Source organism: Halichoerus grypus, chromosome 4 (genome assembly GCF_964656455.1).
Source record: "Halichoerus grypus chromosome 4, mHalGry1.hap1.1, whole genome shotgun sequence".
In the NCBI taxonomy this organism is placed as follows: domain Eukaryota; kingdom Metazoa; phylum Chordata; class Mammalia; order Carnivora; family Phocidae; genus Halichoerus; species Halichoerus grypus.
Window position 1 is genome coordinate 140,898,210 of NC_135715.1, and position 24,699 is coordinate 140,922,908.

General features: G+C 35.5%; 1 protein-coding gene across 4 annotated transcripts in view; it reads right to left on the bottom strand.

Moving 5' to 3' along the window:
- CCDC141 (coiled-coil domain containing 141) overlaps window positions 1–24,699 on the bottom strand; it is a 187,541-nt gene that overhangs the window by 126,727 nt on the left and 36,115 nt on the right. For 3 of the 4 annotated variants that reach the window (XM_078071039.1, XM_078071038.1, XM_078071041.1), the window contains exons 3-5: window positions 8,778–8,969; window positions 4,838–4,946; window positions 187–440 (exon numbers count right to left, since the gene is read on the bottom strand). In XM_078071039.1, coding sequence (XP_077927165.1) covers window positions 187–440; window positions 4,838–4,946; window positions 8,778–8,969 — 555 coding nt within the window. Of the gene's footprint in view, window positions 1–186; window positions 441–4,837; window positions 4,947–8,777; window positions 8,970–21,180; window positions 21,492–24,699 lie in introns of those variants that run through there. The other variant, XM_078071040.1, reaches the window with a different exon arrangement.

A 24,699-nucleotide genomic window follows, 5' to 3' on the forward strand; every position in this document is an offset into this window, starting at 1 on the left:
GATGAGAGGAGATAAAAATCTTTGTTTTTCATTTAACGTATGTGGAAAACAGTATGTTAGTTTGGACCAAAGACCAAAGAATTTGACCATAACAACTGAGGAACCATCCCAGGAAACAGCTAGTCCACACAATAATCCAACTTCATTAGCTGAGGTCAGGACATCATCAACTCCCCTTTGGGTTACCTGATTTTCTTGCTGGTCCCACTGAAATAACTGCAGAACCTGACCCAATTCTTGCTGCTGTTGCTTCAGGTCCTTGTCGAGTTGCCGTCTCCTATCTTGTAGAAGCTCAAGAAGGCTGTCAATCTTCAGACAGCTGTTATGAGCTCCCTGAATCAACTCAGGATTCACATTAGGTCCATCACACTTGAATTTTTCTATGAAGTCAGTGAGCTGTTGACTTTTGTTTAAAAGGATTAGAGATCGTTCTAAGAGTTCTAGAAGAAAATTAGAAAGAAAAAAGAATAGTGACATGAGCAAGCTTTTCTGTAGTAATATTCAAACTCTTGTATAATTTAAAACATATATAACCTTTATGTTAACAATAAATTGTACTATAAGGAATCAAAATGTGTAAATAGAAAATGTCTGTGATACATCTGGTCAGATAACATGACCTAACAATTTCTGTAGCATTAACTGCCAAATGATAGGTTGCTGCAGTTCGGTGACAGTGTAATTCAGTAAGGGAGGGGAAAGATCATGGGACTTGAGCACTGTGTCAGTTGGTTTTCAGTGTTGTGAGGCTGGTTAAGGTGCCTGCCACCCTTGATGTGTTCTACGTTCTGAAGTGAATGGACTAATTCTGAAGTTTAAAGGCTATGACCAGGAGTCGTCCATGACACATTCCTCTCCCTTATTACCAATATCTGTCAATTCCACCCTCTATCTCTTGCGTGTGTTTACTGCTCTCTTTCCCTACTACAGAAAACATTATTTGCTGCCTGGACTTGTGCAGCCACCTCTTGCATCCTTCTCCAATCCATTCATCTATTCTCTATATGTTAGCCAGACAGATCTTTTCTAAATACACTACATCATATACATGCACACACACGTGCACGTGTGCACACACACACACACAATGGCTTTCAATTGCCTTAGAATTAAGGACAGACCCCTTGACATGATTTTAGGTCTGGCATGGTCTGGTTCCTATCTTCCCTTTCAGATTATCTCAATCTCTCTACTCTTCATCCCTCTCTTTTTAACTATATCACAAATCTGACATTCCCTTCTGCCCCAGAACTTTTAACTGTATCCTCTGCCAGGGACATCTTTTTTTTTTTTTTTTTAAGATTTTATTTATTTATTTGACAGAGAGAGAGACAGCGAGAGAGGGAACACAAGCAGGGGGACGGGGAGAGAGAACAGCAGGCTTCCTGTGGAGCAGGGAGCCCGATGTGGGGCTCGATCCCAGGATCCTGGGATCATGACCTGAGCCAAAGGCAGACGCTTAACGACTGAGCCGCCCAGGTGCCCCCAGGGACACCATTCTTAATCCCTTCCTTCTCCACCATTTCTCTGCTCATACTTTAGGTCTTACTCAACTGCCAATTCCTCAAGGGATAAACCAGACTGAATCAAATCCTATACCAAATCAAATACTATTAATTGTTCTCATTAACAGCTCTTATCACAACTATAGTTTTATACTTATGTGTTGGGTTAGTTGATTAAGGTCTCCCTTTTCCACCAGGCTCCAAGGCAAAATGAAGACAGTGACCATGACAATATCCCCAGCACTTAGCATAGTGATTGGCATGGGACAAATGTCCAATAATTTCTGCAGAATGCTTGAATGAGATCAAATGTATTAAGAGAGAGGGAAGAATTAAGAGAGCTATAAGTGCTAGAGATCAGCGGTTCTCTAGAGATGTAAAAAAGATTTTGAGAAGGCATGAGATTTTGTGATAGGAAAGTGATGGAAACAGAAGCCAAGTTACCAGGTTGAGAAGTGGGGACATAGTTATGAAGTGAAGTCAACAAGACAGGGCAATCTTTGAGACATTTGCTGTTAGAGGGGAGAAAAAAAAAGATAATATCAGCAGGGTTGAATATACTGGTTTTTTTTTTTTATTTTTAGGACAGGGAGAACTATGAAGAACATCCAGAGACTAAGTACCTTACCTAGCACCACACAACTAGAACTGGACTAAGCAGTCCTAAAAGCCACATGTTCTGATTAGAAGCTCAGTGTTCTTTTCACTCTCCCATGGCACTCTGAACAGTTTTCTAACATTTGGCAGTTAACTGCACAGCAATAATGAGGCTGTGGTAGTTGGGCCAGTTCTCTCTTTTAACTTGACACTTTTTTTTGGAGAGCTGGAAGAGAGAATGAGATAAGTGAAGATATTGTGAAGAGAGAGTTTGCAATGAAAAGGAAAGAATTTGAAGTAGTTTGTGTCACATGACTTAGATCTGTCCAATGAAGTATTAGATGGTGTTATCTGTTTAGAGTGAGGAAGGTGTGATTATGTGCACTGGGCAATTTTATTGGGAGTTAACGATGCAAAGCAATGAACAACAAAAATAACTTGAACCAAAAAGAGGATGAGATCATTCAAACAGAGTAAGAAAAGGCAGGGATAACATTAGAATAAATCTCTCAAAGAAATGGAAGCAAACATTAACAAGATGGGAGAGGCAGGGGCAGAAAAAAAAACCTACCTATCTAGAGCAAGTTCTTATGTAGAAGGGAAAGAAATAACTTGAAAACAAGCTGAAGATAGATTATAGAGGGCCTTGTGTAGCAAACTGAAGAGTTTTAATTTGTTCATCTTATGCTAATCAGTATACTGATTCTCTCTATATATGTATACATAATTCCTTTGCGTTGAAGAGTTTGTTATGATATTGTGAAAAGTTACACACACACACAGGAAATGTGGGCAAGTGGCAGGGTTTCCACATAGTACTTCTTTTCTTCCTTTCCATAACTAGTTCTTACACACTAGACTTTTCAAATGAGAGAGGGAAGCATAGCTCTAAGGGCAAGGGCATTGCAGACTGACAGTAGAACAGGCCAACCTGTTCTGGTTCCTACAGAATACATACAATTAGCCAAAATTTCCATTTGCAATCTTTTTCTGGTTCTCTGTTTCACATCTGCCAAAATAATATAACTACTACCATAGTACCACTAGGAATGGAGTCTCTGGCCAAGGCTACTTGTAAACTGTACCCAGGCTAAAATCAGTCTATCACTGCTACCATGATAGTCATTAAAGTGGACAAATATTTCCCTCAGTTTCCTCTGTCAGTCTCTGGTTCTTCCTCTCTTGATTTCTTATACCTTAACTTTTTTATTGTTTGTGATTTCCTAGTAATTTATTCCATCAGTTGATCATACAAAGTGATGTATTTTTCCTCAAAGTTAAACTCTCTAGATAGAATATCATGAACTTCAAGAAATACAAAATCTCTATGGTATGTTTATTTTAAAGATCATATTTTTGCATACATAAAACCCTACTTTCTGACATAATGCCTTGTGATGTGAGGCAAGTAAATATTTAATAATTTTTTATTATTTGTTTTGATTGTCATTATATCTAAGAAAGTTTATATTAAAGTAGATTTTATACTAATACCTATCATTTGCCATACTTAAGTATAAATTACAAATTCAAGATGGATAAATGAGGGATGTACATAACTTAAGTGAATTTATAACTTGCTAAGCAATATTTTTAAAAGAGTAATTTCTAAAAAGTATCAAAGTCACAGTCTTGGCATTGAGATCATGGGTGATATTTCTTCCTAAAATTTTTTTAAATATTCTAAATGTTCCTCAGTGGGATGGTGTTTCCTAAACTCATTCAAATATACTTTCAAATATACACAAAAGTAGAGAAAATAGTATAATGGACTCCAATGAACCTATATCTCAGCCACATATAAAATACATATTTAAGAACATTTAAGAACAAAGAAGTGATAATATGATTGTTCCTGAGCAGAAGCTTCTTAGGTATTATGTTCATTTTAAGAAGACTTTGGAAAACTGGAGGGTTCAGTTGTGATCCTTCAGGGCTTAGAATCAATTTTTTCCTCCTTAATGTCCCTGTAGTGCCTTGTTTATTGCTCCAGTTTATATCATTGTATTGTGTCTTACATTGGAATTAAATACAAATAACACTCAATAAACATACTTCGGGTTGGATGCTATTCTACATCATGGAGATTCAGATTGTACTAATTCCTGCCTTCCAGAGTCTCCCCATCTGGTGATAGAGACAAATATGGAAATGAATTGTTACTACATACTAAGCTGGGTGGTGTAACAGGGACCCACAGGTAACCCGCCAATAAATGTGTACATGCCCCAACCAAACTGTAGGCTTCCTGAGGAAAAAGTCCACTATCTCCCCCTTTTTTAATAACTATAATAGTGAAAGATGATTTTCCTTATCCAGAGCTGTTATTTAAAGGCTGATCTTCATTTCCTGACCCTGAGAAGGAACATTCACTGAATTCAACAATTTATTCAACCAAGAAATATTTCCTGAGGATCCGCCATGTGCCGACACTGCTAGATGCTGAGGATACAAGGAAGAACAAGGTGAGAACGGCCTCTGACCTCAGGAGCTAAAACCTAGCAGACTGAATAACTGACTCTCTGGAGGCTGTTCTCTAACATCCCCTTAGAATCATTTACAACTATGTCTTTTTTGAAGCAGATGACCAAAAATAAAGCTTTATGTAAACTTTCTTGGAACAATTTGAGGTATAAACAGATAAATTTAAAATACATTGTCACACATGAGCATTCTCACATGAACATATTATAAAACCTCTAAAAACTTATATGAGGAATAAACATATTTCTTGCCTTTGGTATGATGTTCGTGAAGCTGAAGAAGTGATTTTAAGGACTCAGCACTCTCAAACTCCTGGGTGTTCTGGAGGAAATCTTCAGCTTGGTCTATTTTAATAGCAAACTACAACACAAATACAAGGGAAAGACATTTGAAAAAATGAAAATCAGTGTGCCACTTTGGATGATTTGTAGATGTTTTTCATGAACTCATGACCTAGCTGACTGTATATGTGTTTGTGTGTTTATATGATGATGTGTGTGTTTGTGTGTGGGGGGGGCGCTGAGGGTGTTTGTATGAGGCCGTGTGTTTACATATAGTCAATTTACAAAGTGCGAAAGAACTTTCTTCTTCCTTTCTATTCCTTTCATACATGGATATATGTCATATATGCAGAAATAATTTAACTTGTTTACTGATAAGTGTCTATTGAAATTTTCAACTAAAATTATTGTGTCTATGTAACAAAGCAGCCACTTCCAGCATATAAAGCAGTTTGTCAAACAATAACCAGAAAGTTTGCTAAAAACAAACAAACAATAAAAGTTTGGTTAACCAGTAACCTATGTAATTATAAGTAAATATAATTTAAGAACCCACTTAGAGGGAAGGTTGAAATACAATTAATGTTTTCTTCTGTGATTAGACCTAGAACCAAAAAATGTAACTTTCAAAATAACACAAGTCTAATCCCCTTACTACACTGATCTTAACAAAAAGGCTAAGAAGTAATGTCTAATACCATTTCTTATACAAAACAAGAAAGTGATCTGAAGAGATACACACCAAGGGATTACCTTTATGAGAAGGAATGAGATTAAGGATGGGGGGGTGAACTTTTACCTTCTAAATCTATAATTTGTAATTTTGTTTGTATTTTTATCAATGATCTTATGCATTCTTTATATAAATAAAAATGAGATTAGATACAGCAAAAATAAAAAAAGGAAAATTTTTCCTCTGTTTAAAAAAAAAAAAAAAGAGCTATTTCGCATCCTAAATGGTGAGGAATATGACCCATCTCTCTTTCTCCTTGGAGGAAATAGGAAGGAGAGGTATTTGAAATGCTGGTAAAATTCTCAGGGGAATAATCTTAGAAAAAATTTTAGAAGAGGGTAAAACATATTTGGTTCTACCAGTACAGTACATCCATGGTAGTAGTCATAGTAGTAGTCTAGCTAGACAGTAGTTGCTTTGTTTTAGAACTCAGATTCAAAAGTTTAATCAATAGGTTTACCTTTGTATCAGGTATTGAATAAACTCATAAAGGTAAACTATCAGTGAGAAAGACACAAAAGCTTATCACATGCTTATCTCTTTTTTCAAGTTTTCTCCAAACTATCATCTATGAATTTAATGATTTTTAATATTTTTTATAATTATTCGATTAACAAGTTCTACTACATTTTGATTATTACCATAGCCACATAAAATCCAGTTATAAATGGCATGGAATGATGAGAGAGAGACTAATGAGCGTGTTCTCTTGGAAATATGGAGAAGGCCTCCACTATTGTGTTAGAACAATCTGGTGGATACCAGCCACTGTCGCTTAGGGACAGTGTTCCTATTGTGCAGCATAGTGTCTAATAAGAGAATAACCTGTCTGATGGTTAAGTCAGTGAATCAGAAACAGTTCCGTAATAATTATCAACCATGCAATAAGAAGTCATTTCATATTTTTATGGAACTGCATGCATCATAGTTCAATAAGGGAATCCTATCCACACATCATTTACAACTTTAATTCATTCCATTTCTGATAGCTTATTTTAAGGGTATTCTTCAAAGAGAAGTTTCAAAACAAATAAGCAAACAAACAAAACCAACCCTAGAAGGTGATTTGATTTTTCTCTGTAGAACATTACAAAAAGTTTTGGAGTCACTGTATAACTTATAACATATTTCAACTGTTATTTGAAATTAAAATAAATAAATAAGCAAACAATGTGCTACTCAGAAAAATTTTCCCTCAAGTTCTGTTAACTTTTACCTCATGGATATTTTCTATTGCCCACTTTTCTTTTTGCATCTTGCAGAGGATAGAATTAGCAAGAGTGGAACACTTTGCAAAGACCCTATTCTCATTATTATTATTATTATTGTTAATCAGTGATGAAAATAGTTTGGCAACACAAGGGGCAGGAAAGGAGTTTGCCTTCAGCTTAGTACTAAGTGACCCACAAAACTGGAAGCAGGATAATACAAGAAACCATATCTTTTCTCCAAAAATCAGAGTGATGGGCTGAATTATGAGTTGGCTTAGTATTTCCTTTTACTTCATGCAATATCTGGAAATAATTTCTTATCAGAGAGAAAATCAGCTGGCATTAATGCTACTACCCCATGAGAAACAAATATTGGGCCTAATGTCTGGAGAAAGATAATTTCCTGTGCTCAAATGAGTTGAATTTCAAGGGCAGTTGACATCTATACCCCACTTACTGAGATGGAATGAATCAGATGTATCTACAATTTGACCCTGTAGGTGCATTTCACCTGATTTCTGTTCAGGAAAGAAAACTACATGTGAAATTTTTCCCAAGATGATCTGTAAAATGAACCATAGTTGGGCTTCTTTATGCAAACTGTGGAAAACAAAACTTAAAAGTTACAATAAGGTTTTGGCTCCTTCTTTTTACTTTTAAACGAGTTCATGATGCATGAGATTGTCTACCCCAATTTTTAGGTTCTATTACTAATCTTCCTTCCTTCATTATTTTGGGTTTAAGATCTGAATTTTGAGTTTGGAAATGTCATATTTTTCAAAGCTAGTGCTTTATCATAATGAAGCAGTGCTCTCCCATCAAGATGAATGTACTGCCACTTGACAGAGAAGTCAAAAGTGAAATTTCCAATAACTGTCTTACACCAAATACAACACCTCTTTTGATAATGTTCTTTGAATCTCGCATTTTGAAATTGGGAACTGCGAAAGCATCTCAGAATTCAAGAAAAGTCACAGGAGGAAATGACCTTCTTAGGTCCAGGACTTTTCTTTCGTTAAATTTTTAATGAGTTCAAACTATGAATCCAACTATATGCCTTTGGAAAGTACTCTATAAAATGCTATGCAGGGCGCCTGGGTGGCTCAGTCGGTTAAGCGACTGCCTTCAGCTCAGGTCATGATCCCAGGGTCCTGGGATTGAGTCCCGCATCGGGCTCCCCGCTCTGCGGGGAGCCTGCTTCTCCCTCTCCCACTCCCCCTGCTTGTGTTCCCTCTCTCACTGTGTCTCTCTCTGTCAAATAAATAAATAAAATCTTTAAAAAAAATAAAAAAAATAAAAATAAAAATAAAAAAATAAAATGCTATGCTTACAAGTCAATTATTCTATGGAATATTCCTCAATTGCCTTTTCATAAATAGCAGAAGAAATTCTATCCTCCATCTTTAAGTCAACAAGAACACTTTAGACCAACATTTCCTAATAATGTAAAATTAGGGATAATTGTTTGATTTAGTAACTGTATTACCATTTTCTAAAGAAAGTAATAAATCATAGTGACTTATGGATAAGAGTTTCTATTTTTACTTAATATTTTACTTAATTTTAATTAGCTGTACTTAGGGGTTTTTAAAAATATTTTATTTATTTATTTGAGAGAGAGAAAGCACAAGCGGGGGGGAGGGGCAGAGGGAGAAGACTCTCCACTGAGCAGGGAGCCCGACAATGCTGGATTCTATCCCAGGATCCCATGATCAAGACCTGAGCCTAAGGCAGACCCTTAACTGACTGAGCCACCTAGGTGCCCCCTTAGGGTTTTTTTTTGAAGAGCTACATTTAAAATATTAACAATTTTATGTTTTGGCAATCAAAAATTAAATGTATTGTATATAACTTGGTCATTCTGCCATTTTAAAAACTGATTGTAATGTCTATTTGTAGAAATAAAACATCTTCAGGAGTGCTATCTATTTGCTCTGATGTGAAAGAAGTTTTTTTAAACACAAACCTCCAAGGCATTTTCAAAAAATTCAGAGCTCAACCTGAGGAGCTCCCTTCTTCTTTCAAGCATGGAGACAAGGGCTGCCCATGCTTCACCCAAGGTGTTGGCCATGGCATCATAGACCTGACTCTGATCCTTGTTCTCTTCAGCTGTCTTGTCTGCTTCCTGCAAGAGTTCCCATACCTGATCTTCCAAAGCCTAAGTGCAGGAAAGAAAAGAGTGTCATTCAATGTAAGAACTTGGAATCATATTTTAAACATTTGGACATTTTAAATTGCATGTGGTCTAAGAAGGTTTAGAAAGAATTTATAAACAAAAACTACAATGCAGGCAGATAGATCAAGTAGACAGAAGGGAGCAATGGAAATTGCGATAAGCTAGAAAGCATGGCCGGGCTAAAGGCATTCACTTTTAAACACTGTTCAAACACTGTAGGGATTTATCAAAGGTACACATTTACATTCCCAGAGGTCCAGAATTCTATGTTGACCTCACATTTCAAAAAAAAGGAAAATTAATTGGAACACATCTGGAAGAGAGTGATAAAGAAAAAAAATTATGAGAAATGAACCTAGTAAAACTCACTTTATTCTAAATAATTATTATTGTTAATATGCTTGTGAAGCTTAATATAAATGCCACAAACAAGTTCTTAAAAGAGAATATTCAAAATATAAAAATTAGAATATCTATAACTGGTAATACAGATTTTTTGAACAAAATATGGAAGATAAAGGGGACCATGTGTTTACATAATTGTTTCATTTAGGGATAGGAGGAGGAGCTCACAGATTCTGTTTCATTCTTAAAGTTGGCACCAAAAAATGGGAAAGGCTTTACAAATATAATAGACTAAAAATAATATGAGTAAATTCTAAAATATCAGCAGAAAAGGGGACTAAAATGGGATAATGCAAAAGAAAACAAAAGACATAAAGAGCATATTTATCAGGATACAAAAAAAAATAAAATAAAACATAATGACAGGACTATGATTAAATACCAGTTAACACCAAAAAAGTGGATGCATTAGCTTTCTCAATTAAAAGACAAATATTACCAGGTTAAGCTTTAAAAAATGTCAACTAATTTATGTTTGCTAGAGACATCCCTAAAGACATAACTTTAGAAAATAAAAAGATGCGCTATACCAGGCAAAGACAAACAAAAGAAAAGAAGGACTAATGACGTTAATGGCAGACAAAATAGAAATGTAAACAAAAAAACATTGGGATTTAAAACGGCATTTTATTTTGATAAATGGTTCAATCTACAGTAGATATAAGGTACTCGTGAATCTTTATACTTATGGCATCAAAATATTTAAAGTAGATATATCTAGTCACAATGCAATAGGTAGAAATAACAAGAAGTCCAGGTAATAAAACAAATCTCTTAGAAATTTTAAGATAACACTTTAAAGAATAATTCTTAGATCAAATGGAGAATAAAAACTATTACAGTCTGTTTTGAGAAAAATAAATAATGAGGCTATTATGTTTAATAACTTAAGATATCTAGCTAACTTTAGGCTCATATAAAATTCATAGCATTGAACAACTTTGTTTTTAAAGAAAAAAACTTAATTAATTAAACATTCAAGTCTAAATTATGGAAAAAGAATAAAATAAAATAAGAATTAAGAGACATTAATTAAGTATAAAATTATAAATTAATAAATTAGAGAAAAATATAAGAATTAATTAAAAAGAAGTTGGTTCATTGGAAAGCCAAATGAAATATAAAAATATCTGACAGATGTACATAAAAATAGCAGAGTAGATGGCCCAAATGTTTTATCCCTCTACAAAAACATTGAAAAAGCAAGCAAAAACTGTCTTAATCAACATTATTGGAACTCTGGAAAGTAGTCAAAGGTTTATAGCAACTGGACAAATTTAAAAGAATAGAAGCCAAAGTATGCTTTCATACCTAATGGAATTGAGGTAGAAATCAGTAACAGAAAGTTGGACAATTCTAAAACATGAGTATGTTAAACAACACACTTCTAAATAATCCCTGAGCCAAATAAAAAGTCTCAAGAAAAATTTAAAAATATTTCTAAAAAAAAAAAAAAAATTAAAAATATTTCTAATTATATAAAAATAAAATACAACTTCTCAAAATTTGTGGGGTGCAGCAAAAGCAGTGCTGAGAAGAAAATTTATAGCATTGAATACATATATATGAAAAGAAGAAAGATCTAAAATCAATACTCTGAGCTTCTGTCCTAGAAAACTTGAGAAAAAAAGAGTAAATTTAATATAAAATAAGCAGGAAAAAAGAAGTAATAAAAATTAGAACAAAAATCAATGAAAGCAATAGAGAAAATCAATGAAATCAAAAGCTGGTTCTAAAATCAATAAAATTGTTAAACTTCTAGCCATGCTAAACAAGAAAAAAGAGAGAAGAAACAAATTACTAATATCAGAAATGAAAGAGGGGTCATAATTACTGATCCTATAAACATTAAAAGGATAACAAAGGAATATTACAACTTTGATAACTTAGATGAAATAGACCAATTCCTTGAAAGACATAATCTACCAAAACTTACACAAGGAGAAACAGATAAATAAATAAATTGAATCGATAATTTGTAACTTTTTAAACAAGAAGGCCCTAGGCCCAATGGTTTCACTGGTGAATTCTACTAAAATGTAAAGAAGTTATAGAGCTAATAAATTTAGCAGGGCTGCAGTACACAAAATTAATACACGAAAGTAAGTTGTGTTTCTTTTATACACCAAAAATAAACAATCTAAAAAGGAAATTAAGAAAACAATTCCATTATAATATCATCCAAAAGAATAAAATACCTAGGAATAAGTTTAACCAAGGAGGTGAAAGACTTGTATACAGAAAACAAAAACAAAATCATCACTAAAAAAAATTAAAAAAGGCCTAAATAAATGAAAAGACATCCATGTTCATGGATTAGAAGATTTAATGTTATTAAAATGGCAATACTACTCAAAGCTAACTATAGATTCAATGTATCACTATCAAAAATCTAATAGCCTTTTTTTTTTTTTTTCAGAAATCAAAAAGCTAATCCTCAAATTCATATGAAATTTTAAGGGGATCCTTATAGCCAAAACAATCTTGAAATAGGAGAACAAAGTTGAAGGACTCACACTTTCAGATTTCAAAATTTACAACAAAGCGACAGTAAACAAAACAGTGTTGTACTGTCATAAGGATGTACATATAGATAGATCAATGGACTAGAATTGAGAGTTTAGGAATACACCCATACATCTATGGCCAATTGATTTTCAAGAATGGTGCCAATTCAATCAGGTAAAAACAGTTTCTTTAACAAATAGTACTGAAACTACTGGACATTATGGATATCCATAATTATAAGAATGAAGTTGGACCCTTAACTTACACCGTATAAAAAATTAACTCAAAATGGATCAATGATTTAAATGTAAGAGCTAAAACTATAAAGTTATGAGAAGAAAACAGGGATAAATCTTCATCATCTTGAATTTAGCAATGCTTTCTTAGATATGACCCTGGAAGCATAAGCAACAACAAAAAATAGAGAAATTGGACTGCTTCAAAATTAAGAACTTTTGAGTATCAAGGACATTATCAAAGAAGTGGAAAGAAAACTTATAGAATGGAAGAAAATATATGAAAATCATTTCTCTAAAAGGGTCAAATATGCAGAATATATAAAGAACACTTCCAACTTAACAATTAATGAAAAATACCTCAACATCATTAATCATTACAAAATGCAATCATTACAAAATGCAAACCAAAACCACAATGAGATGACACTTCACACCCACTAGGATGACCACAAATGTTTTTTACAAACAGAAAATGGTAAGTGTCAGCAAATGTGTGGAGAAATTGGAATCCTCATACATTCCTGGTGGGAATGTAAAATAGTGCAGTTGCTAGAAAACATGTTGGCAGATAGATGGTGGAGAGGCTTGGGAGGGGAGAATAAGAAGTCACTGCTTAATGGGTATGGGATTTCATTTTAGTGTGACGGAAATATTTCAGAACTAGATAGAGGTGGTGATTGCACAGCATTCTGAATGTACTAAATGGCACTGAACTGTACACTTTAAAATGATTAATTTTATATTCTATGAACTTCACCTCAATAAGAAAAAATTTTAAAAACTAACAGATTTAAAAAGGAACAAAATGACATATAAATAATAAAATTATATAATATTAAGATTAAGGGATATAAATGCATATAGTAAGTTTTGGATTTATTTTTAGGTATAAAAGAAATATTTTTGTTAATAAATGTCAAACTGGGATAAAATGGAAAGTTTCCTTAAAAAAATATGTTAAGAAAATTGTCCTAAGAAAATCTTACCACTATTGCCCTCATCATCACTATCATTACTACCATCACCAAGGAATATATTGAATAATTTCTCAAGAAAGTATGTCCCCAACAGGTACAAATCCCAGAGAGTTTTTGTGCTTTTTCTTTTTTTTTTTGGTCTTGCTTTATTTTAAGGCAAATCCCAGCTACCTCCAAGAAACAGAGACAGACATTCTACGCTGCTTAATATTCTTTGGACATAAAAAAGAAACATTCTCATTCATTTAAAAATGCTAGTATGATTCTGATGTCAAAACTTAACAAGACAGTACCAAAAATTATAGATCAATTTTACTTATGATTATATTATTCTAAATAAAATATAAGCAGATTAAATCCCACAGTATATTAAAGTATAATAAACACACAATTGTATGCATTTGTTAAAACTCAACAGCAAACAATGAATCATGGAACACTACATCAAAAACTAATGATATACTGTATGGTGACTGACATAACATAATAAAAAAATAAAACTCAACAAGCCATGTACTTAAAAAAGAGTGAATTTTACTGTACATAAATTATACCTCAATAAAATGGACTTAAAAAAAAAGAATACACCATGACCAAGTAGGGTTTAGTCCAAAAGAGCAAGGTTGGCTCAATATTTGTAAATTAAATTAGTAATATAATACTTTAATAAAAATAAGAAAACTCGGGGCGCCTGGGTGGCTCAGTTGGTTGGGCGACTGCCTTCGGCTCAGGTCATGATCCTGGAGTCCCGGGATCGAGTCCCACATCAGGCTCCCTGCTCGACGGGGAGCCTGCTTCTCCCTCTGACCCTCCCCCCTCTCATGTGCTCTCTCTCTCTCATTCTCTCTGTCTCAAATAAATAAATAAAATCTTTAAAAAAAAAAAAAAAAAGAAAACTCGCACTGAAAAAGTCTTGGGAAAAATACAGCATTCATTTCTAATCAAAATTCAACTTGGGAGAAGAAAAAGAATATATTGTTCCTTAATTAAAAAGAATAGTTATTTGATTCCAAGATCAAGTATCTTCCTCACTGGTAAAAATTTTAATCAGTCAAGGGTACCGTCAAGAATCCATTCCTGCTTATTAAATATTGCTTTGGAATTGTCAGTCCATGTGATTAAGTTAAAAAATGTGCAATATGATTGTTTATCTGGCACACCCAAGAAAATCAACTAAATAATTATATAACTAATTCTAAAGTTCAATAAATAGGCTGGTTACAAGATAACTAAGAATCTCTGATACTTGTCAATAATTCAAAAATTAACTTTAATTTTATAGTTTGCATGTAATAAAATGTATCATCTCATACTTCTCAAAGAATTTTGGCAAATGCATACATTTAAGTAACCATCACCATAATAATTCTATTACCCCAGAAAGTTTGCTTATAGCCCTTCCCAGTCCACCCTGCCCACTTCACGCCCCAGGGTGCCACTGATATACTTTCTGCCACCTTAGATGAGATTTTCCTTTTCTGGAGTTTCGCATAAATGATATCACACAGCATGTAATCTCTCCCATCTGGCTTCTTTCAATCAGCGTAAAGTTTTTGAGATTCATTCATGCTCTTGCACGTATTCTTTTCATTATGGAGTAGTATTCCACTGAATGAATATACCATAATTTATTTAGTTACCTGTTGACATTTGGATATTTCCAATTTTAAGCTACAATGTACAGACCTATTATGAATGTTTATGTATAAGTACATATATATGTATATGTATGAATATATTTTTTCATTTTGCTAGGTGTTTACTTAGATGTTTTCTACTGAATTTTACTTTCTTATTTATGCCATCTTGTATGTTTTTAATTTTTTTATGAGAATGTTATTTTTATTATTGGGGAAAATGTGATGTTATTTTTGCAACTATATAAAATAGAACTATTCTGAAAAAAGCAAACAAAAAAAGCTATGCCGTTGTTTTACTGGAAACAGGGGACCTGAGTTATCTCCAGCTAGAATTCTAGAGGAGTTCTTCTCTTCCTTACACTTTCAAATTATACCCCAAGACACATTATACACTTTAATTGTATTATTGTTCCCAGTTACTTGCTATTTCTCCCTGTAAGAGGATTATATTCTCATGCCTCCTAACATCAGACTTGTTCATGTGATTTGATTAAACTAATGAAATGTGAACAGGAGTTTTGGTGCCACTCCTGAGCAGAACTTTTAAGCACCAACGAGTGAAAAATGAAGGGGGGGAATCAGAGGGGGAGATGAACCATGAGAGACTATGGACTCTGAGAAACAAACTGGGGGTTCTGGAGGGGAGGGGGGTGGGGGGATGGGTTAGCCTGGTGATGGGTATTAATGAGGGCATGTTCTGCATGGAGCACTGGGTGTTATACGCAAACAATAAATCATAGAACGCTACATCAAAAACTAATGATGTAATGTATGGTGATTAACATAACATAAAAAAAAAAAAATAGAACCAATGAGTGACTCCACCATTTCTCTTTTCATAGAAGGGAATGCTCCTTCACCCTGGATCTTAAAATAAAGAAGACATGCAAAACTGAACTGTAATTACCATGAAGGCAAGATGTAATATGAGTAAGAAATAAAATCTGTTACTCTGAGCCACTGCTGCTGGGAGGTTGTTTGTACCCTAGCGCTGCCAGATACATTCACAAAGGTAAAATCTTGTATTATACATCCAAGTTTCTCTCATGCTTAATAAAGAAGGAAAATAGAATTCATAATGCAAGAAAAGAAAAAATCTAGGCCAGAGCCTCACAATGTCATCGTTAACCCAAAGTCTCGGGCACACTGTGTTGAACATGCTAATGACCTCTTCAGAGACATGCACTGCAATGTATGTTCTGATCTCCTTGGTGTTTAGGCTAAACCAGACAAATCCTTGTCTAAATTTCCAGAAGAATTAGATGAAATGTGCATACATTCTTATCTAGCTATTAGAAAGCACAGTATCTGGGCATTTTCTTCTTATGTGACAAGTTTTAGATTATCTTGAGGGCTGGTTAGTTTTGTATTGTGCATGATTTTCATTTTATATTTTTTTGTCATTAAAAGGGAATAACTTGGCCTTAATTTCTACTTATAATGGGTATTAGCTCAAGAGTATGTAAGGAGAAGAAATAGATTATATTAGGAATTTTAAATTCAAGATACCTCGTTGGATGACAGACTGTATTAAGAACTGAAAGTAGGAAAACTTGATCATTCCAAGGCAGAGATTCAGGGAAGAATAAGAAATGGGCAATGAATTCATTCTAGACCAAACAAGTGAACACAACCTTTTAGTGATATTTCTCAGGTTTGATAGAAAGGTGATAAGATAAATCTGAAAGTTGGCTATTTCTATATCTAATAGGGTTGTCTTTAGAGGTGTTTTTTTAGCCTTGTTAATTACATATACAATAGTATCTCTTAATACTGTTCTTTTCCCACTGAAGCGATACTTCATAAATCAGTGATGCAGAGGTTTTGGGGACAGTTTGAAGGACTATAATTCTGGCTTCCAATATTTCCTTTGGACTCTCCCATGACCTCCAGTGTGAACCACAAAAATGTTCTATTCACTATAATCCAAAGGCCAGAACATCCTTGCAGAACCCTCTGGGTTTAATTTGGTACAAGTTGCACTTGGGATTTTCTCCAAAAAAGCCCATAGACAGTCTGCTTTGAGGACTGGCAGAAAACCATCTGCTCCAAATTCTCTTGGAATTTAGAGCACTCTTGGGGTGCTGGGATCAGAGGCCAGGTACAGTTCAATCCTCCCCAGGGCCTCTCAAACACCATCCAAAATACTGGAGGAGAGGGATCCCAACAGTGAAATAGGCAGGATTTATGGAACAGGGATATTTCTCAGCCAATTCAAGATCTCAAGATAATGATCAGTTGAAGTATATTTCTGTTAGATTCCTGAAATGGATCATGATCTGAATCCATGGCCAAAAATCCACCATCCAGGTGTTTGATGTTTAGCACTTAGGTCTCTGTCTTCTTCAGCCCTAAAGATCTTAGGAAGGCCATGTGATTCTTTTAGTGTTTTCCAGCTTTCCATGGTTGCCCATGTACATGACACCCTATTAGCCAGCCTTCCCTTCCGAATCTGGTGCTATCTCAGATGCTGCCAGCACTCAGGAAGTACTGTTTATTTTTAATGTAACCCCCCTATGGAGACCACCTCTTTCGTCTCTCTTCTCAAGAAAAGCAGTGCATCAGTTAGGTAGCCTGAAACATAAATCCAAGTAATGTGCTGATGAAGAGGACTAATGAACTGTGCATGCTAATCATAATGATTTCAAGTCTGTAAAGGAGACACAAGAGACCTATGTATGGTCTCATTCATATTTAAAACTCCACCATCTATCATTGGTTCTCAACTAGAATGCCCCAAAGGAGTGTCTGGAAACATGTTGAAGCATTTTTAGTTGTCACAATGTGTTTGTGTGGTGGGGAGTGGTTTGATGAAGTATTTTGCCACCAAATAGAAACCCTACTAAGAAACACTGAATGCCCTGCACATAGTGGGGGCCCAATAAATGTTTGCAGCAGAATGTGTGGGAGAGATCTAAGAGGTTTCTTTCACTTTCTTTTTTTTTATTTTTTTTAAGATTTTATTTATTTATTTGACAGAGAGACACAGTGAGAAAGGAACATAAGCGGGGGAGTGGGAGAGGGAGAAGCAGGCTTCCCGCAGAGCAGGGAGCCCGATGCGGGGCTCAATCCTAGGACCCTGGGATCATGACCTGAGCCGAAGGCAGATGCTTAACAACTGAGCCACCCAGGCGCACCTCTTTCACTTTCTCTTGAAAATCATTTCACCTTATTCCTTCTAGTTGGGGCGCCTGGTTGGCTCAGTTGGTTAGGCATCTGCCTTCAGCTCAGGTCATCATCTCAGGGTCCTGGGATCCAGCCCCACGTTGGGCTTCCTGCTCATTGGGGAATCTGCTTCTTCCTCTCCCTCTGCCCGCTCGTGCTTTTTCTTTCGTGTTCTTGCTCTCTCTCCAAGTGTTCTTAGACTGGACCAAAATTAATTTGTCCCCTTATTCCCTAAAATGCCACCCCCTCAGCATTTCCAACAGTGGGAAAACCCCTGACAATACACTGCAGGTCTTCTCCATCTCACTTCTTATTTAGACCTGAAGAGTTCCTGTAAAAATGTCATGGGGTTTATTTACTATGCAAGTGAAACCCAGGCAACCCTGAGGATATAATTCCGACACCTGAAGTCAGCCGATGCTGCTCCTACCTTCACCCCATCTCTCTAACTTCCTCTCTCGGTTGCTACTGGCTATAGATGGACTTCTTGTCTAAAGATAGAAATAGCTCTTCCATATTGAATACTATCAAAAACCGTGAGGTAAAAAGATAAATTAGTACCTGAAAATACACCTAAAAGGGGAGAAAACTCATTTTGGCCTGTCTTATTTATCATTGCAGTAGTAATATTGCAATATAAATAATGTTTATATAGTGCTTTATAGTTTAAAGATTTACATATTATCCCTAAGGTACTTATAACATCCTCAGTCAACAGGGCACTGTAGAAAGTAGTTCACTTGAATGGAAAGAGTGCTCTTTATTCTCCATTAAAGCTAAAACCAAACTGTCACTTGTTCAACAATGATACAATAATACTCTCAATGACTCTTATGGTTCAGAGAAGATAATACCTAATGGAACCTGAAGTTATTCAAGAATGTATTCACACATCCATGCTCTCACCCATTCAGCAAGAATTTTCCAAGCATCTCTTAATCAAGTCATACAAACTGTGGTAGCAGATATGAAAGACTGGGGAGGGGACATCCAGTTATGATTGTATTGTTTTCTTTTCTTTGATACTCTAGCTTTTTCTAAATACCCACCCACTTCTCAACTCACCTCTGAGGGGCTTCCATCCCTGCCAACTTACTGAAATATTCTTGTATAGTTCCATGGGGACTTCACATTTGTCAATGCCAACAATCCTCATTTACTTTTTTATGATTAATACTGTTACCTGCTCCTTAAAATTTTTTTTCTTCCATTGGCTACTACTGCACTCAGATTTCCGTCTGTGCTTTGTTTCTCTCTTACAAGTCCACTTTCCCTTCCTAATTTTAAATGTCTAGGTGTTTCAGGAGACCGTGGTCTTTACTCTTTTCTTCTCACCACTCAGCAAGTAGGTATCAGGCCTGAGCTGGGGGTATTACAACAAAATATTTGTGTGACTTTTCAAACTATACTTAACTTCTTCCAGAACTTAAATGTGGTCTTGTGGACAGAAGGCAAGTGATCCCAAAGTTTGGATGGACTATCACAATGAGTCATAAGTATTGATTAGATTGTGTCTCCATATAATCCATGGGTGGAAGGTAGAAGAGAAAAAGAATCATTGCTCAATACCTCTTTGCAAGTGAATGCATAAGTTCTTATAACAACAACCACTGTTTATATAATTTATTTCTCCTGATTTTTAAACTCTACTGAAAATCTTCACCTAAATATCCAACAACTACCTCAAACTCAAAACATCTAAAACTGAATGAAAAGGCAACCTACTGAATGGGAGAGAATATTTACAAATGACATATCTGATAAGGGGCTAATATCCAAAATATATAAAGAATTCATACAACTCAACACCAAAAATACAAATAATCCAATTAAAAAATAGGCAGAGGATCTGAATAGACATTTTTCCAAAGAAGACATACAGATGGTCAACAGACACATGAAAAGATGCTCAACAACATCATTCATCAGAGAGATGCAAATCAATACCACAATAAGGTATCACTTCACACCAGTCAGAAGAGCTAGTATCAAGAAGACAAGAAATAATGCGTTGGTGAAGATGCAGAGGAAAGGAACTCTCACGCACTGCTGGTGGGAATGTAAACTGGTGCAGCCACTATGGAAAACAGTATGTAGGTTCCTCAAGAAACTAAAAACAGAAACACCGTATAATCTAGTAATTCTACTTCTGGGTATTTACCTGAGAAAAATGAAAACACGAATTTGAAAAGATATACGCACTCCTATGTTCACTGCAGCATTATTTACAATAGTCAAGATATGGAAGCAACCTAAGTGTCCACCAATAGATGAATAGAAAAAGATGTGGTATATAAACATAATGCAATATTATTCAGCCATAAAAAAGAATGATATTCTGCCATTCACAACAACATGGATGGACTTAGAGGTTATTATGCTAAGTGAAATAAGTAAGAGAAAGACAAGTACTATATGATTTCCTTAGATGTAGAATCTAAAATACAAAATAAATGGGGGCATCTGGGTGGCTCAGTCTGTTAAGCATCTGCCTTTGGCTCAGGTCATGATCTCAGGGTCCTGGGATCGAGCCCCACATTGGGCACCCTGCTCAGCGGGGAGCCTGCTTCTCCCTCTCTTCCCCACCTGTGCTCTCTCTTGCTATCTCTGTCACTATCTCTGCTCTCTCTCTCAAATAAGTAAATAAAAATAAATAAAAATTCTTTTTAAAAAGGAGCAAACAAAAGAGAAATAGACTCATAAATACAGAGAACAAACTAGTGGTTGTCAGAGAGGAGGAGGGTGGGGGGATGGGCAAAAGAGGTGACGGGAATTAAGAGATACAAACTTCCAGTTATAAAATGTATAAGCCACAAGGATGCAAAGTACAATAATTTTGTGTAGTGACACATGGTAACTACACTTCTCATGGTGAGCATTTCATAATGTATATAATTGGCAAATCACTATGTTGTACACCTAAAACTAATATACTATTATAGGTCAACTATATCTCAAATGAAAAAAAAAAGAATAATGAATCAATCTTGTCTATATTGTGTCAGCCAGGGGCACTTTAAAAAAAAGAAAATCTAAAACTGATCATGTCATCTTATCCACCAAATCTCCTACTCACCTGGCTTTCAGGAGCAAAAAAAAGGAAGACATCTGTTATTTATTCTTCTCTCCCCCCACATGTCCTTCAGTTCCAAGATGTGATCAGTTCCAAAGACCTATTGAGTCAACCTCTTACATATCAAACGTTCTCCTCCTTCTACTTCTACCCCTCACCTCTGTTTAGTCTCTCATCACTTCTCACCTGAATTTCTACAATAGCCTCTCAGCTTGTCCTTCTGTCTCCAGGTTCGCTCTTAGCCAATCCATTCTCTGTCCTGAGGCCATGCAGATCTTTCTTTATCAGAAATATGATCATGTCACTCAGCAACTCATGAAGTTTTCAGTGGCTTCCAACTGATTTTAAGATAAAATTTCAAGTTTAAGCATAGCGTTTAAGACCTTCAGTGCTTGATTCTCTATTTAATCTTGTTTCTGTTCATTCTCTCACACTGCTTTCCAGCTCTCCGAACTTTCTGTGGTTCCCTGATTCTCCCATGTTCTAATCTTCATGTTTCACACTAGAATGCTCTCCCTTCCTGCCTCCACTTTCCCTGCCCACTTCTGTGATTCATCTATGCCTGAGTAATTCTTCATCATCCTTCAATACAACTGCTCAGGGGTTGACTCTTTCAGCAAGCTTCCCTCACCCCCAACCTCCGTGGGTCTGGGGTATTTGCCCCTTTATTTATTTATTTATTTTTAAAGATTTTACCTATTTATTTGAAAGAGAGAGTGAGTGGGGGGAGGAGCAGAGGGAGAGGGATAAACAGACTCCACACTGAGCATGGAGCCCGATGTGGGGCTCGATCCCATGACCCTCAGATCATGACCCCAGCCAAAATTAAGAGTTGCTCCTCAACCAACTGAACCACCTAGTGCCCTGTATTTGCCCCTTTAAGGGGATTTCCACTGGGGTGCCTTTGTGGCTCAGTCAGTTAAGCATCTAATTCTTAGTATTGGCTCAGGTCATGATCTCAGGGTCATGAGATCGAGCTTTTGCTCAGCCCAGAGTCTGCTTGTCCCTCTCCATTCCCCTCTTCCTTTCTCCCCACTTGTGCTCTCTCTCTCTCTAAAGTAAATAAATAAATGAATAAACAAATAAATAAAAGTGCTTTCTACTAGTATAACAATTATTATACCAAATTATTTTTCTATTTTTCCGATTATGAAAATAATGTAATTTCATATTAAAAATGGGGAAAATAGAAAAAATTTTTAAAAAACATAAATTCCTTATAAACACACTCCAGAGATAACCACCATTAATATTCATATGGCTTTACACACACACACACACACACACACACACACACATACATAATTAGAATCATATGGTATAGATCAGGGAGTAGCAAACTGGCCCCCATCCAAATCCAGGCTGTAATCTGTTTTTGTATGGTCTACAAGCTAAGAATTGTTTCTACATTGTTTTACGTTTACATTTTACATTTACTTTAAGTAGTTTCAAAACAAAATTTCAAAAAATACTATTTCATGATACATGGAAATTACACAAAACTCAAATTTCAGTTTCCATAAATTTTTATTGGGATACAACCATGTTTATTGGAACAAAACCCATTTCTTTATGGATTGTCCTTGGCTGCTTTCACACTACCATAGCAGAGTTTGAATAGTTGCAACTCACATAGTAATATGACCCACAAAGTTTAAAATATTTACTATTTGACCCCTTACCAGAAAGTTTGCTGACCTCTGGTACTGCAGCTGTGCTGTTTTTCAGCTTCACATTATATTATGAATCCTTTCTTTTTCAATATTCTGTAGAAATGTTATTTGTAGTGGCTGTTTAATACCCCAGCAATAAGGCCATAATTTATGAAAGTATTCCCCTCTTATAAATATTAATTCTGGGCTCCATTTTTAACTATTATAAGTAATACTGGGCTGAGCTAATTCCAACAATTCTCATTTCAGTTGACTTCCTGATCCTTTCATATAAATCTCTGTAGTTCTCTCCATAGAACAAATTCTGAAGAGTAGAATGATTAGGTCAAGTATTAACCCACATTTTCAAGGCTCTTGATGCCAACAGCTAAGTTGTTCTCCTGAAAGTTAGTACCAACTGACTAGCATTATCACAATATATTAAAATTGTCTTTTTATGTATCTGACTTCCCCACTAACCCTTAAAGACAGGAACTTTTTACATTCCCAGTGTGTAGCAGAGTGCGAGGTTCACAGGGATTACAAACACAATTGATGTATGAGGAATGAGTAGCTAGGCCTGAGTGGTTACTCATTTATCCAGGCCCATTTCAGCACAGTAGAGCAGTGTTTCTCAATCTCGAGAATTCAGGAACTCAGGGAACAAGTCTGTGGACTCCCGATTTGAGAAAATACCAGAAAAGTCAAACTGCCCCTCCGTTGGAACCAATGAAATAAAAAACACAAACACAAGTATAAGCTTTGAAATTTGGCAGCTTATATTAAATATTTTAAAATAATTATCAAAAATTTGAAACCAGGGGCACCTGGGTGGCTCAGTCAGTTAAATGTCTGCCTTTGGCTCAGGTCATGACCCCAGGCTTCTGAGATGGAGTCCCTCGTCGGGCTCCCGGCTCAGCAGGAAGTCTGCTTCTCCCTCTCCCTCTCCCACTACCCCTGCTTGTGCTCTCTCATTCACTCTCTCTTTCTCTCTCTCTCAAATAAATAAATAAAATCTTTTAAAATTTTTTTGAAATTATTTTAGGCATTCATGGATCTCTGACACTATGCTGAAGAACTGTGTAATCAATACACTCCCAGTGATAAGAAATCACTTCCACATTTCCAGCCTCGTGGTTGCACTTCTTGTGGAAGGTAAGAAAACGGGAGTCACTTTGGCTGACAAAAATCACAGGGTTGAACAGAAAAGGTTGGAGAAGGAGGTATAAAGTAAGAAGAGATATGCTGGATTGCAAAACATCTGTAAATGGAGAAGCCTCGGGAAACAGAGGCAGAAACAGGAGAATTAACAGAGCCAGGAAGATGCCAGTCATGCCAGAGTTTGATGCAAGAAGATTGAGACCAGGAAGGGCAGTTGAATGGATAAGGTGAAGCCCCCAGGAAGCATCACAAACACATCAAAATGATACATCTCACAAACACACAGAGTACTTGATATGTTTCTTGTGGAATCACAATAGCTATGAAGTATGGGTTGCCAAGAAATGTAAGTGAACAGTTGAGCAATTACTCAGATAATTTGATTTATGCAGTAAGCCAATCTGGAAAATGGTATAAAAATCTTTCTTGCTCAGTGCTTGCTTCTGGATTGAATTACCCTGGTATTTTTGTCTGTGTATGTTAACATTTCTTGATGAAATTTAAAATTTTTCTTCTCACAAAGAAGAAACAAATTTTGCTTGTGAAAAAGATTTTGAGGTTATGTCTAGTCTTTCCTCTATGTAGATATTTTAACATCAACATGTACATGGAGGTGTTTTGCCAGTGGTGGAGATGAATTTGCCTCAAATGGCTAAATTACAAAACAGTAATAATGTTTCCTTTGTGATGTATGATATACAGTGTAACAGTGATTCAGACACAGAATCTGGGGCCCACATTCTGACTACACTTAGCTCTGCACATTTTACAAGTTACTTTTTCTCAAGTGTCAGCCTATTACAAAATGGGAATAATAGTGATAGCTACCTTATAAGGTTTTGTGAAGATTAAAGGAAATAATCCATGGAAACTCTTAGCACAGTGCCTGGTA